This window comes from Amia ocellicauda, chromosome 1 (genome assembly GCF_036373705.1).
Source record: "Amia ocellicauda isolate fAmiCal2 chromosome 1, fAmiCal2.hap1, whole genome shotgun sequence".
NCBI lineage: Eukaryota > Metazoa > Chordata > Actinopteri > Amiiformes > Amiidae > Amia > Amia ocellicauda.
In genome coordinates, this window is record NC_089850.1 from 46,744,546 (window position 1) to 46,760,011 (window position 15,466).

Consider the following 15,466-nt stretch of genomic DNA (forward strand, 5'->3'; position numbering starts at 1 on the left):
GGGTCTGATATAGAAATCAGATTGTTCAAATCAATCAAAGCAAATCCCTCAGGTCTCCGCATGGTAGTTCTGTATGGGGAGGGGAAGTGGCCACAACACTCACAACAATGTGTTATCAGTGAGAGCAGTAATGGAGAGTACATGAACTCAACATCTTCCAAAAGCAGACCCACCTCTGGCTTGTGAATAGCTAAGATAAACCACCAATATCTTTGATAGTCTTAACCATGTAGATCATGCCTCTGCATTTACTATCCGGATTTAAAAAGGCGGAAAAAGAACGACGATGGCTTTTTGTCTTTTGTATTCATTGTCAGTTAACAGGTAGAATAATACCAGCAAATGTCAATTAAAACCAAGACTAATGGATTTCCATTAACATGTTTACAAGACATGCACTTGGTTGCATAAATGAGAGGCAGCCAAATTCCCCGTAAAGTGTTTCTCTGTTTATCTCACTAAGTGGAAAAAAAAGCAATGTGAAAAGCAACAACCAAGTGATGAGCGCCACCAAAGAATACATCTTCAGCTTGCAGCAGGGGGTAAATACTGGATCAGTACACAGATTGCAGAAAACTGTATGAATTACATTTTGGATCAAAACCGAGATCGTTCATGTCAAAGATACCAATGCTTGCTTTTAAAAGCACTGTTTAATATCCCATGCTTATTTTTGATCATCTGTACACTGTATATTGGGTATTTGGAGATACAGTGAGGGAAAAAAGTATTTGATCCCCTGCTGATTTTGTACGTTTGCCCACTGACAAAGAAATGATCAGTCTATAATTTTAATGGTAGGTGTATTTTAACAGTGAGAGACAGAATAACAACAAAAAAATCCAGAAAAACACATTTAAAAAAAGTTATAAATTGATTTGCATGTAAATGAGGGAAATAAGTAATTGATCCCCTATCAATCAGCAAGATTTCTGGCTCCCAGGTGTCTTTTATACAGGTAACGAGCTGAGATTAGGAGCACTCTCTTAAAGGGAGTGCTCCTAATCTCAGCTCGTTACCTGTATAAAAGACACCTGTCCACAGAAGCAATCAATCAATCAGATTCCAAACTCTCCACCATGGCCAAGACCAAAGAGCTGTCCAAGGATGTCAGGGACAAGATTGTAGACCTACACAAGGCTGGAATGGGCTACAAGACCATCGCCAAGCAGCTTGGTGAGAAGGTGACAACAGTTGGTGAGATTATTCGCAAATGGAAGAAACACAAAATAACTGTCAGTCTCCCTCAGTCTGGGGCTCCATGCAAAATCTCACCTCGTGGAGTTTCAATGATCATGAGAACAGTGAGGAATCAGACCAGAACTACACGGGAGGATCTTGTTAATGATCTCAAGGCAGCAGGGACCACAGTCACAAAGAAAACAATTGGTAACACACTACGCCATGAAGGACTGAAATCCTGCAGCGCCCGCAAGGTCCCCCTGCTCAAGAAAGCACATGTACAGGCCCGTCTGAAGTTTGCCAATGAACATCTGAATGATTCAGAGGAGAACTGGGTGAAAGTGTTGTGGTCAGATGAGACCAAAATTGAGCTCTTTGGCATCAACTCAACTCGCCGTGTTTGGAGGAGGAGGAATGACCCCAAGAACACCATCCCCACCGTCAAACATGGAGGTGGAAACATTATGCTTTAGGGGTGTTTTTCTGCTAAGGGGACAGGACAACTGCACCGCATCAAAGGGATGATGGACGGAGCCATGTACCGTCAAATCTTGGGTGAGAACCTCCTTCCCTCAGCCAGGGCATTGAAAATGGGTCGTGGATGGGTATTCCAGCATGACAATGACCCAAAACACACAGCCAATGCAACAAAGGAGTGGCTCAAGAAGAAGCACATTAAGGTCCTGGAGTGGCCTAGCCAGTCTCCAGACCTTAATCCCATAGAAAATCTGTGGAGGGAGCTGAAGGTTCGAGTTGCCAAACGTCAACCTCGAAACGTAAATGACTTGGAGAAGATCTGCAAAGAGGACTGGGACAAAATTCCTCCTAAGATGTGTGCAAACCTGGTGGCCAACTACAAGAAACGTCTGACCTCTGTGATTGCCAACAAGGGTTTTGCCACCAAGTACTAAGTCGAAGGGGTCAAATACTTATTTCCTTCATTAACATGCAAATCAATTTATAACTTTTTTGAAATGCGTTTTTCTGGATTTTGTTGTTGTTATTCTGTCTCTCACTGTTAAAATACACCTACCATTAAAATTATAGACTGATCATTTCTTTGTCAGTGGGCAAACATACAAAATCAGCAGTGGATCAAATACTTTTTTCCCTCACTGTACCTGTGTATTACCCTTTGGTCTGGAGTTTGTGTGTGCCAGCTGTGTGAAAGGCTGTAACACACTTTAGTCTGCACTAAAAAATCACCCTGAGGAGAAACCAACTGAATTACTACTAGTCGTTCAGCCTCTTTGTCCTTCGCTTTCACATGGATAGCAGACTGTGTGTACAATACATGCACAACACTACCATCTGGTGGTTAAAACTATATTTTTAGAAAGCATGAGGCTTCATCTGTTTTCAAAACATGGAATCGGTCTGGTAATGTGTCACAATCAGGTATTCAAGTCTAGGATCTCTAAATTGCACCAAAGGCTGAAAAGGCTGACAAGTGTTTTATGAGATTTTATGACAAAAGTGTAAATTTAATTGCCATCTACAAACTTTTAAGCCGTCAGAGGCTTTGTATTTGTATTTATTGTTTTACTTATAAGAAAGCAATGAAGATTACAAATTACTGAAAATCACTGGGAAAAAATACGATGTTTTTGGGGAAAACTGGTAACAAAACTGTCTGCTTGACTTCTATAAAAATGGGGAGCATTGCACCGCACTGTTGCTAACTCATATGGATGTAGTATGTGTGAGGGTTTGTGTATATTTTTCTGTGTATTATAATTCTTGTAATCAACAAACATTGAATATATTGCAACATCCTAGGCAGGTAATGTAGCACACAAGATAAGTGGGCTCTGTTGATAGCTCCCTGAAGCTGCAGGAATGAGAAAGGCTTACGCCGAGTAAATGAAAAATAGCTTCTTAATGACACCATCTCGGGTGCAGGGCCTCTCCGTGATAAACTGGCAAACACGGTGTTGTGTATTGATTGCTGTTCCCATCTTAAATCTTCCGGTGCATTAGGGTGCTGGTCCATACTCAAAGTGCTTTTTTCTGATTTTGCAGCCAAACCACCTGCTGTCAGAGCAACTCAAGGTATGAAATTATTCCTTACTGGTGTTCTGACCACGATTTCTCCCATTTATTTCCCCCATCCAGAATGTTGCAAGCTGGTCTCAATTTTAGCAACTCTTGGTAAAAGCAGTGATAGAGGATCTATTTTACATTGCAGCTTCTTAAAGTTAAGCACTACACACAGGCAAACCAATTATACAATTAATAAAGTATGATCTTAGATAAAACCCATAAAGTCTAGGTACTATTTGCAAAGGAGCTTGCATTAATTAAACTGAAGTGTGTCTTATGCTGACCACGTTTGTGTTTTCCTTCATGTGGATGCTATGATAGCAGTACATACCTGAGTGTCAGAATCATGATCTTAAGGAAGAGGAAAGTGTATTATTTTATTTTATTTATGTATTAAACTCCTCTTTTTCATTTCCTTTGAGCTCTTCTCATTTACAGCAGTGTTAACCCTTTCAGTAACATGAAGATCTGAGCATCATCTTGTTTGTTAACACTGTCACATACTGCTAATGTACTTCATTTCCAACTGCCATTTACAGGAATTAATTAAAATCTCAGTCTCAACCAATCACTTGCATAACATAATAATCAATATTTACTTAAAAATGGTAATTGAATCAGATAGTATCAGCAGTTATCTAATAAGCAATACAACTGACTGAATCAGGGCCATTCATTTCATCAATACAATTTGTGCATGAACGTGTGAAAAACTGGTGATATGTTAAATCAAATTGTATAGGCTACTTTGTTCTTAGACTAAGACATCGACCTCTACCTTTATATTGAACTAAATATTTATTAACCTTGTATACTGGAAATATATAATAACTGATCCCCATACATTCTGTCCTGCAAAGTTTTGCATTAAAAAATGAAAATGTAAAAACATAAACAATTATTTCTACCACCAGAAAAGAAAGAAAAAGCTGTCCCTGTACAAAAAGGTAAATACACATGGTTTACCTATTTTACACTTTATTTTACAAGTCTAATTTAATAATATATCACGGAAAGCTTATATACACATGAATGTGTCGTAAAACTAATCATGTGAAATTACATTGTAGGCCTCATTTATTCTGAAATATCTCTCTCTTGACAAAAAAGACTACCAGCTGCGATGGTAACTAGACAGGTACTACTAGCTGATTTCAGCCTGAAACTTCCAAAGAGGTTCCTACATTTTCAAAATGTTACAACCCCATGCCAGATTAGGATGTCCAATGAGGACAGTGTTTTATGAAAAACGGTGCCCATGGTTCTGTGCATCTACAGTGAAATTAGTGTCAGATCCAGTCTTGTTCAAGTGTGGCCTGGAGGTCTTGAACTAGCTGAGCCGATAAGGGCCCAGAATTCATTAAAACGGCAACACACCTGCCACTCACAGATCTTCAGCATAGTACTCGTTGACAGATTTAAGATACGAGGAGAGCCGAACTCTAAAGTGTGCTAGGCTGACGTATCTCTGATATATGGGTGAGTCAGCAAGTCTTCACTAATTAGGGTGACGAGCCTTGACCATGATGTGGTTTTCAATGCAATACTGTTGACAGATAAGACAATGGTGTGATGCAAACATTACCTTTCAAATGAAACTGAGTCTGCTGAAAGTGCATGTGATGAGGCAAAGTGGATGGCTGTTAATCAGCCCTAATGTGCACTGTATGTATTAGATGTACACATACAAAGTTGCCTTTAGTCAACAGCATTACAGAAAGACCACAGGTCCGTGAAACCAGACGTCTGCTCAGCAATATGTCCCACGATCCATTTCCATATAATTACAATGTACACACTCTGTTGCCTGTTCGCAAGAGATGTTAGTAGAAGCATCAACTATGGCGTGAAATTAGTTGCATTTACTTTGCAATTCTGAGATTAATCTAAACCCACTTCTTACAGTTTCATTAAGGACTACTGAACAGTTTAGCTATTTTTCCCCTAGCCTTCATTAATGCTTCCTAATAATCTGTCCAATTATCTTGTTGCAGGACATGTTGAAAAGGAAAAAGCAAAAGGTACATCTATTTATTCATCCACTCCAAAAAACATTTAAATTTCAATTGTTTGTTACAAGCAAATTAAATATATCTTGCTCATCCCGTGATTAGGATTAACATTTTAAACAAACCAGTGAGCAAATTTTAGGAAAGCAGTTTCATTTTGTTTCCTTGGTTTTACATGAAGTAACACATTTCACCGTGTCACAAAAGATGCCCATCTGTTGGTTTTGTTTCTGTTACACCGAGTTACATGGAGTCTGAGTCTGACAAATGGGTGGACACGATACACTTCCTGTATTAAAATAAATGCCTCAACTTCTTCCCCACTCAGGTCAGCACAGTGTTCAGAAACTAATTTGTTTTCATTTCAACGACTAGTTAATCTTAAACATAACAGTCTGCAACAGTCCAGGAACAATGGTCACAGATGTTTTACGGTTTAGCATACGTATGTTTACAGATAAATAGGCCTAGATTTCTGAATGTGATCACATTTATTTCCTGCATAAGCAAACCTTAGGTATACTGAACGGAACTGAAGTGGGACAATACTAATCACTCTTGTTGCCTTATTCTGCAGCTAAGAAGGAGAAAGCTAAAAGACAAAGTATGTTTTTTTCAAACCAGATGATGGGTTGACCTTCTATGTTGGAGTAGACATGCTTCCTGCTTTATGAGCTCAACTGTTTTGCTAGAAGCTACGTTCTTGCATAAAAATATAATGCATTAAAATCAACAATACATTATTTCTCCAATTTAAAAAAACGCTCTTTATTAATATAGATCTTAGGCCTTGACCAAATCAGAACTTGTTACACCTACCCATGAATTGCAAATTACAAACTTGTACCCAATTGAGGTTCGTTTGATTATCAGAGCCCACTTTCCACTGATAGCCAAATGCAACTGAATATGAGATTGCAATTAGCGAAGAGCATGTAGGACAACACTTTGATTTGGGCAGGACCTAAATGTGATTAAACACATCGCAGTGCCTTGGCTGACATTGCTAGTAATCAGTGGCATAGCAACAGAGGTGCCCAAGGATCTGTCATTGTGAGCTGAAATGCTGTGATTTGGGTTAACTAGGTTTTTACTTAACTAGTCACAATAACCAACTGTCCTCATATAGAGACCTATTATTAGCTGCAGGATCGGACTCTCTTGGATATGATTATGGGCAGCTTTGGCAGAAACATGAAAATCTTGGGTAATCAATATAAACCCATATGGAAGACCCTCATATTTAAAATATCGGTAGATTATGTTTTATAATCATTGTAATATATTTAGAATACACTACACATATTTAAACGTTTTGAACAAATGGGTGCTCCAGAACAGAACCCTATCATTCTAAAACAAATGAGGACTCATGGAAATCATACCACTTCATTTTAATCTTGCTACTTAAGAAATTTAATTTAATCTGTAATCACTGACCATTTGAATAATGATATAACCATTAACTAGACTCTTTATTCATTCTTCTCTCTTCCTGGGAAATCTCTTTTTTTTAAAAGAACCTGAACATCCCAAGCACACACCTGTATCAACACCTGCAAAAAAGAAAACACCTGAGTTGATCCCCACTAAAAGAGGTAAATATATTTGTAGCTCAGAGTTTATATTGAACAGAATCAAATTTTGTCACACAGCAGATTGGGCAAGAAGATGGATGATTAATTATTTTAGTGAAAGCATTTGTTCAAATATGTCACTTTTTTATTTGCTTTTACAAGGACTGAACAGAAATGATAAAACTTATATTATGTTCAGATAAATTTTATTCTTCATCATAACAACCCCAACCAGGCTAAAAGTGTATGTTCCACATTACTAAAACAAATCTTAACGCCGAACAATATGCAAACTATATATTATACTATAGAATTCAGATAAATGTTTTCTTTCTACAGTCTGGGATTGGCAGACAGGTACAATCTGCTCCAAACACAGGCTTTCATTTTTTTTATAAATCCCATTAACACATCCACAATCAGAAATGTTATCACATTACCAGTTCAGTGTGGATCTGTTTCAATGCAAAAGTGATTCTGAAGTGCTTTGAACAAAATGTGTTTCTTCTGCTCTTACCTCTCAGAAAGAAGGCCCTTATACTGATACAAGCCTGGTTTACAGATGGAAATATAAAAACATGAAAAAATTGATAAACTGTGTTGGGCTTGACCATGAGAAGGTCAGAAAAGTTAAGGGTTCCCTACTAAGGGAGAAAAATATTCTCCAAAAGGAATCAACATTCAAAACAAAATGATTGCTTTTAAATTGCTTTAAAATAAGTAAAATAAAATAACATCACTTGACACAAACTAGCTACCACAAAACTTGAACACAAATTAAACTCAAGCAAAAAGCAGGCCTTCCCTAGTCCTCTCATGAATCTGAATGTGTCCCTCAGGATTGTGATTGGCTGCCTGACCAAGCAACAGCATTCTTACGCCAGTCAATCAAACCAATCATTGACAATCCCCTGGGAGACTGCACTGCAGCTCTGTACCTAATTAAGAGCAGGGCATAAACAAAGCACAATATACAATCTAAGAAACAATCTAAAATACAGTTAGGTCCATAAATATTTGGACAGTGACACAATTGTCATAATTTTGGCTCTGTACGCCACCACAATGGATTTGAAAGGAAACAATCAAGATGTTCTTTAAATGTAGACTGCCATCTTTAATTTGAGGGTAGTTACATCCAAATTGGGTGAACGGTGTAGGAATTACACCCATTTTTATATGTGGTCCCCCCAATTTTAGGGGCTCAAAAGTAATTGGACAAACTAACATAATTATGAATTAAATTGTGAGTTTCAATACTTGGTTGCAAATCCTTTGCAGTCAATGACTGCCTGAAGTCTGGAACCCATAGACATCACCAGATGCTGGGTTTCTTCCCTGGTGATGCTCTGCCAGGCCTGCACTGCAGCTGTCTTTAGTTCCTGCTTGTTCTTGGGGGGTTCTTCAGGCAGTCATTGACTGCAAAGGATTTGCAACCAAGTACTGAAACTCCCAATTTAATTCATGATTATGTTAGTTTGTCCAAATACTTGTGAGACCCTAATATTGGGCGGACCACATTTAAAAATGTGTGTAATTCCTACACCGTTCACCCAATTTGGATGTAACTACCCTCAAATTAAAGATGAAAGTCTAAACTTAAAGAACATCTTGATTGTTTCCTTTCAAATCCATTGTGGTGGCATACAGAGCCAAACAGATGACAATTGTGTCACTGGTCAAATATTTATGGACTTAACTGTACGTGTGCAATAAGCATGCCTCATTTATTTAAAACAAAATCCCAAATAACATTAATAAAACCCCAAGTATGTTTTGTCAATTCTTTAAAGGACTGAAATGCTTTAGAGAAATGACAATTTGTAATGAATGTACTTTACCAGTTCAATTTAAGTATTATAAGCATGCATGTCTTTACGTAAGTGTTCTTCAGCTGTTAAATATGGTTTTAGCAAAATTGTGTATATTTTAAAACTCTTTTCTTCTGCAGCTCTAAAAGAAAAAACTAAATCAGCAAGTACGCTGTGTGAAATTTTTAAATATATATATATTTTTTGCTGCATGAGCCTTGACAGTGTGCAAAATAATCCCACTTGTCCACATATTAATTTCCTTCTAATTGTAAGGCATGTCGTTAGATGTACTGTACTAAACAAGTGTATGAAGTTTAAATAAAGCATTTAAATTATATTACAGCTGGATTAATGACCTGCAAAGTTATAATGAGGCTGGCAAAGCATTTCAAACTTCAAATAATACAGGTCGTAATGGATTAACAAGGTTTAGATTGAACTGTGTGTTGGGCATTTTTAAACAGTGCTTCCAGTGTCAGGCAAATGCTTCAGTCAATATCTACATATTTGAGCAGCCTAGCATTTCCTCATTATGCTTGTATTTACAAATGACTATTTTTGCAGTGCTGGGATTGATTAATTCCTACCGTACTGATGTGTTAATATTATTGTAACAGAAATGTAACTGAATGAAAATCAAAGAGTACAACAAATATTAATACACGTATTGAATGTGTCTCACAGAGCCAGATGTTACCAAGAAAGAGACTAGGCCACCCCCTCTGAAGAAAGGTACGGATTGTGTGATTGTTGAGAAACTGCTCTCCTGCATGTAGCCAGCTGAGCCTAGTAAGTCCAGTAGAGCCAAGTGCATTTTTACTGCATTATGGGCACAGGGGGAAAACACAATTCATTCAGATCAACTAGATGTGATCATGAACCTTGAGTAAGAGTCTTAAATCTAAGTGAAAATAATTAAAAAGTGGTGATATTTAATGCATTTATTTAATTAGCTTAATGTTCTTTGGTCGTAAACTACATTGGCAAGGCGGGAGAAAATTAAGTCAGAATAATAAATGGTTTAACTGGTAGTTTGAATGCTGCCAGGGAAACTGGATTCTGCCTGTTCCATCTAATTCTGCAATAGGTGATGATATGTTTATTATATTGCAGCTGTACTTCCCAACCTTAAAAATAAACCTTTTCCATCTTTCAGAGCCTCAGGTGAAGAAGGAAGACAAGCCTTCAAAAGCAGCAGAGCCAGGTACAGGCAGGGGCATGGACATTATTTGCTAATGCTTTCTGATGCTTCAAAGCACACAGTGCAAACAAAGCATACAAAATAACAGTATCAATTTTTAACTAATTTAAAAGTTAGAAACTGCAAGGAAACCTATTTGTTGAAGCCTGCATGTCTTAATCAAACCACCTCTACGCATTTACACCATGGAAAAGTACTGACAATATTCAGAGGGGAAATCTCCATGAAAACAGCACACAAAGCAAAAGAGCACAAATACTCACATAAGAGTTACACTGACTTACTAACACTATTTCATAATATAGTCTGTTTTATGAAAACCACTTTTGAGTGGTATAGATGCACCTATATTACAAAGTCCCTGACTGGAATTAATCATTATTTTCTTATCCTTACTAAATTGATGATGTAAACAAAGTGCTGTCTTGTACTTAGCTGAAACCCATTACACTTAACAGCTGCATAAAATTGGTCTTACCTTGGACATTTACCCTCATCAGTATAGCTTCTCTCGACACGTAACCGTAATATCATGTGGCTTTCAATGCTATGTGGATAAAACGCTGAGCAGTGCAATGGTTTTGTTTTAACAGAACATGAAAGAGAGAAAGGCAAAGCCACAGCTGCCCCCGTGAGAAAGGGTGAGAAAAATGTATTGAGTGTTATCACTTACCAGGAAACTGAACTTTAAAAGAATAGCTAATAATACAAATAATAACATGTATAATGTATTTATTAGCAGCACATTCTGGTACAAATATAAATACAAATACAATCACAGTAGAGTTCTTCCCCTGCTATGTGCTAAGCGGTGGGGTAGGCATAGGGACAGCAGACGTTAAAGTAAAATGATCTAAATACGTGCTAAAAATACATGAGTAATCAGCAGCAGATCCATTTTATAAGAGGATACAGAAGATCTCAAGTGCTGATGCTTTCGGAGGAAGAGGGCCTGATTATATGATTCTGTTTGGTTGCTTTGGCTTAAAATCCCTCTTGTGAAGGAAACAAATGGCTGCAGTTGCAACAGCTACATCAGTGAGAAAATATGGACTCGATTGCCAGGAAGTTTACAGTGGAATCTAATTAGTGTAATATCAATATCAATATCTGATATATGCCATATACTATATATATATATATATATATATATATATATATATATATACAGTACTGTGCAAAAGTTTTAGGCAGGTGTGAACAAATGATGGAAAGTAAGAATGCTTTCAACAATAGACATGTTAAGAGACTATATTGATTAATTAACTAAATGCAAAATGAGTGAACAGAAGAAAAATCCAAATCAAATCCATATTTGGTGTGACCACCCTTTGACCTTCAAAACAGCATCAGTTCTTCTAGGTACACTTGCACAAAGTCAGGGATTTTGTAGGCATATAGTCAGGTGTATGATTAAACAATTATACCAAACAGGTGCTAATGATCATCAATTCAATATGTAGGTTGAAGCACAATCATTAACTGAAACAGAAACAGCTGTGTAGGAGGAATAAAACTGGGTGAGGAACAGCCAAACTCAGCTAACAAGGTGAGGTTGCTGAAGACAGTTTACTGTCAAAAGTCAAACACCATGGCAAGACTGAGCACAGCAACAAGACACAAGGTAGTTATACTGCATCAGCAAGGTCTCTCCCAGGCAGACATTTCAAGGCAGACCGGGGTTTCCAGATGTGCTGTCCAAGCTCTTTTTAAGAAGCACAAAGAAACGGGCAACATTGAGGAATGAAGACGCAGTGGTCGGCCAAGGAAACTTACTGCAGCAGATGAAAGACGCATCATGCTTACTTCCCTTCACAATCAGAAGATGTCCAGCAGTGCCATCAGCTCAGAATTGGCAGAAAACAGTGGGACCCTGGTACACCCATCTACTGTCAGGAGAAGTCTGCTCAGGAGTGGCCTTCATGGAAGACTTGCAGCCAAAAAGCCATACCTCCGATGTGGCAACAAGGCCAAGCGACTCAACTATGCACAAAAACACAGGAACTGGGGTGCAGAAAAATGACAGCAGGTGCGCTGGACTGATGAGTCAAGATTTGAAATATCTGGCTATAGCAGAAGGCAGTTTGTTCGCTGAAGGGCTGGAGAGCGGTACACGAATGAGTGTCTGCAGGCAACAGTGAAGCATGGTGGAGGTTCCTTGCATGTTTGGGGCTGCATTTCTGCAAATGGAGTTGGGGATTTGGTCAGAATGAATGGTCTCCTCAATGCCGAGAAGTACAGGCAGATACTTGTCCATCATGCAATACCATCAGGGAGGCATCTGATTGGCCTCAATTTTATTCTGCAGCATGACAACGACCCTAAACATACAGCGACAGTCATTAAGAACTATCTTCAGCGTGAAGAACAAGGAGTCCTGGAAGTGATGGTATGGCCCCCAAAGAGCCCTGATCTCAACATCATCAAGTCTGTCTGGGATTACATGAAGAGAGAGAAGCAACTGAGGCTGCCTAAATCCACAGAAGAACTGTGGTTAGTTCTCCAAGATGTTTGGGCCAACCTACCTGCCGAGTTCCTTCAAAAACTGTAAACTCCAAGTGTAAACTTGCAAAATGTAAAACTGTAAACTTCTAGTGTACCTAGAAGAATTGATGATGTTTTGCAGGCAAAGGGTGGTCACACCAAATATGGATTTGATGTAGATTTTTCTTCTGTTCACTCACTTTGCATTTAGTTAATTAATCAATATAGTCTCTTAACATGTCTATTTTTGAAAGCATTCTTACTTTCCAGCATTTTTTCACACCTGCCTAAAACTTTTGCACAGTACTGTATATATACAGACACACACACACTACATCAATGTCCTTACTCTCATTAAAAGTCCTTTGTTTTAAAAGGTAGATGTATTGAGGGTTGTGCAATGCTAATTAAATGCATCCACTTCTCACCTTTTGGCAATAATCTAAAGCAGTTATTTCAGAATATTTTTAATTCAGTAATTCGATACCAATAATCTGACAGAATATATCTGAGAGGATAAACAGCAATTAACACATTCAGAACAGGAAAGCACAGGTGACACAAAGAGCACTTTTATAATTGACATGCACCTTAAAAACACATTCTCACTTGTATGACTTGCTGTGTGTGGAATGAACATAGCATAAGAAAGATTTCAAACACATAACTGACCTAGAAATCTGTTTATACTGAATAATTGCCTCGCTCACACAGAAATAGAAACTCCTTATAAAATATATATTTTAGGAGCATGTTGACATTTTTTCAAACAAGTGTTAACAAAGTGTGAAAACCTGTTCTCAGTAGCACTACAAATGTTTCAGACATTTGACACATCATTATAACTACAGTGCAATGGCATGAAAGCAAGCCGACAGCTCTAGCAATCAAGCACTGAGCGTCTCTTAAGAGTGTACCTTACAGATTACAGCCTGTAGCATGTTACAGCACTGCTCAGCCTCATCCCGAAATCATAATGGAGATGTCAAGATTTGTTAAAAAAAAATGGATGCCCAGAAATAGACACATCACACATGAATGTTCCGTTCATGAGAAACATCTTCTATGTATAAACGAGGAAGACCTTTAATCTGCAACCGTGCATACACAAGCACACAAGCATAGCATAAACAATGTGCTTTCACAAGAGATGATGCAGTGAAGGATTACAGACTGATCACACTCCGCTTCCTTTCCAAGGTGTGAGGTTGCCAATATAGTGTGTCAAATATTGAGGGTTTATCATATAGGCTGGGATGTTTAATTTCAGTCCACTCTTCAGCATCATGCAGTTCACTCAGGAAGGACTGTTGTAAGTGATGGATTATGTTTCGACACGATTAGGACCTTTGCACACAGCTGGATTAAATCAAAGCTACGGAAATCACCTGAAGCTTTACAAGGCACTTCACAAGAGGATAAAAAAAAGTGATATAAATATGCTCTGGTATGTGGGTCGGATATACTGAGCAAACAATTATTATAATACAGTGCCAAACCTATGCGACAGAATGGCTGGAGTACATTCATTGATCAGTGGCGCTTTCTTTTGAGAATGTATACAATACAGATCCATAGATGATTCTGCTTATTCTCCTTTTATAGGGTGCTAACCAAATCAAAGGCAAATTACAAACACAATGAACGATGGAGTACAGAATAAAGCCTCAAGTTTTTGGGCAACTGGGGGGTGGGTCAGAGATTTTAACTGGAATACCCGATGGAGTAATTTATCAACCTACAGGATAATGAAACAATTAAAATTATGATCATTATATAAAATGTCACATTCTTTTTTTTTTAAGATGTAAATCCGTTTGAGATCTTAGCGGACATGCATGGTCTTATAAAATAGAAAAAAGTGTTACTATGGCAACTCACTAGCAACCCACAGTGCTCAGCGTGATCAGAGGATTACACAATAAGACTGTCTGTACTTGATTATTCTCAACTACCATGTAATATTCTATACATAATGTAATATACAAGTTCAATATCCAATTATTTGTGTGTCTATAATATACATATATAAATAAATTGCAACCAAATAACATTCAGCCTTTATATACAACACTTCTTTATTAGATTATATGGCAGAGACTGCAAGCCTGTCAGACTGAGTTTGGCATTGCAGTTAGGTTGCTAAGATGTTTAGTCGTACAGAAGTGTGGAAAAATGCAAGCTTTTCGTCTGTGTCCTTGCGTACAATTTGCATCAACACAGTACTCAAACAACCAGTGAGGCATAGAGTTCAGATGGCAAATACAGACTCATTTGCCTTTTAAATTCAGCGTGTGTTCTCTGCTCTACTAGACACATTATCTTTGGCTCGGCTTCAGATGATTCTCAGTGGATAAGAGAACTGAAATTGCCTTTCTTATGGAATGACCCCACAAGCATGACCTTCTGAATATACCACATACATTGATATTTTTGTTTAGTTTCTGGTTTTCAGCATGGTAATGCATGGTTTAAGGGTTTTAGCACTCCTTGTTCAAATCTAATATAAAGGCTTATGATACTCTCTTGTAAGGCATGTGTGAAATCCAGATTGATCCACACCAGTACATCAAAGGAAAAGTAAATAACCAGCAGGAAATTAAAATGTCAAAATGAGCTACTCTTCAGAGCAGAAATGGAGGACAAATTCTAGGTATGGTTTTCATCAAATTGACTTTTAAACAATATTCCCATAACCTATACACTCCCCCCACCCTCTCCAAAAAAAAGGGTTTATGTGACTAGATATGGGAACCACACACTGGATAGCTCACGCTTCTTGTGCTTTATGGAAACACACAGATTTTTGACGTCTTTGACGGCTGGTGAGGAGACAAATCTGACCACCGCAGCGGGGGTCGGGGGCAGGGAGAGCAGGCAGAATCAGGTCACATGTTGGACAAACTAACTTTACGTAAACACTCTTGTACATGCTGGTATGTGGCATCATAGCAGCTTACCTCAGAATCCGGGCCCTGCGTTGCACATACTGGGGTTGGGGTCAATTCCACTTTTTAAATTCCAGTTCCCTTTTTCAGACCCCTTCCAATTACAATTCCAGTTATTTTTGCCATTGACATCATAGGCTCTACTGGAATTAGAATTGAATAGAAAAAGGAATTACAAACAGAACTGGAATGGAAAATCTGGAAGCTA

The 15,466-nt window shown here is 38.0% G+C and overlaps 1 protein-coding gene across 18 annotated transcripts in view; it reads left to right on the forward strand.

Annotated features, from left to right (window-relative positions):
* Positions 1–15,466, forward strand: part of LOC136751619 (triadin) — a 60,255-nt gene that overhangs the window by 24,789 nt on the left and 20,000 nt on the right. For 13 of the 18 annotated variants that reach the window (XR_010817052.1, XM_066707476.1, XM_066707415.1 and 10 more), the window contains 9 exons: positions 3,205–3,234; positions 4,140–4,172; positions 5,220–5,246; positions 5,812–5,838; positions 6,755–6,832; positions 8,763–8,789; positions 9,310–9,357; positions 9,782–9,829; positions 10,420–10,467. Coding sequence is in view for 17 of the 18 variants with exons in the window: in XM_066707476.1 (XP_066563573.1) it covers positions 3,205–3,234; positions 4,140–4,172; positions 5,220–5,246; positions 5,812–5,838; positions 6,755–6,832; positions 8,763–8,789; positions 9,310–9,357; positions 9,782–9,829; positions 10,420–10,467 (366 nt within the window). In the remaining variant the exon portion in view is untranslated. The remainder of the gene's footprint in view (positions 1–3,204; positions 3,235–4,139; positions 4,173–5,219; positions 5,247–5,811; positions 5,839–6,754; positions 6,833–8,762; positions 8,790–9,309; positions 9,358–9,781; positions 9,830–10,419; positions 10,468–15,466) is intronic. The other 5 variants (XM_066707461.1, XM_066707483.1, XM_066707407.1 and 2 more) reach the window with 4 other exon arrangements.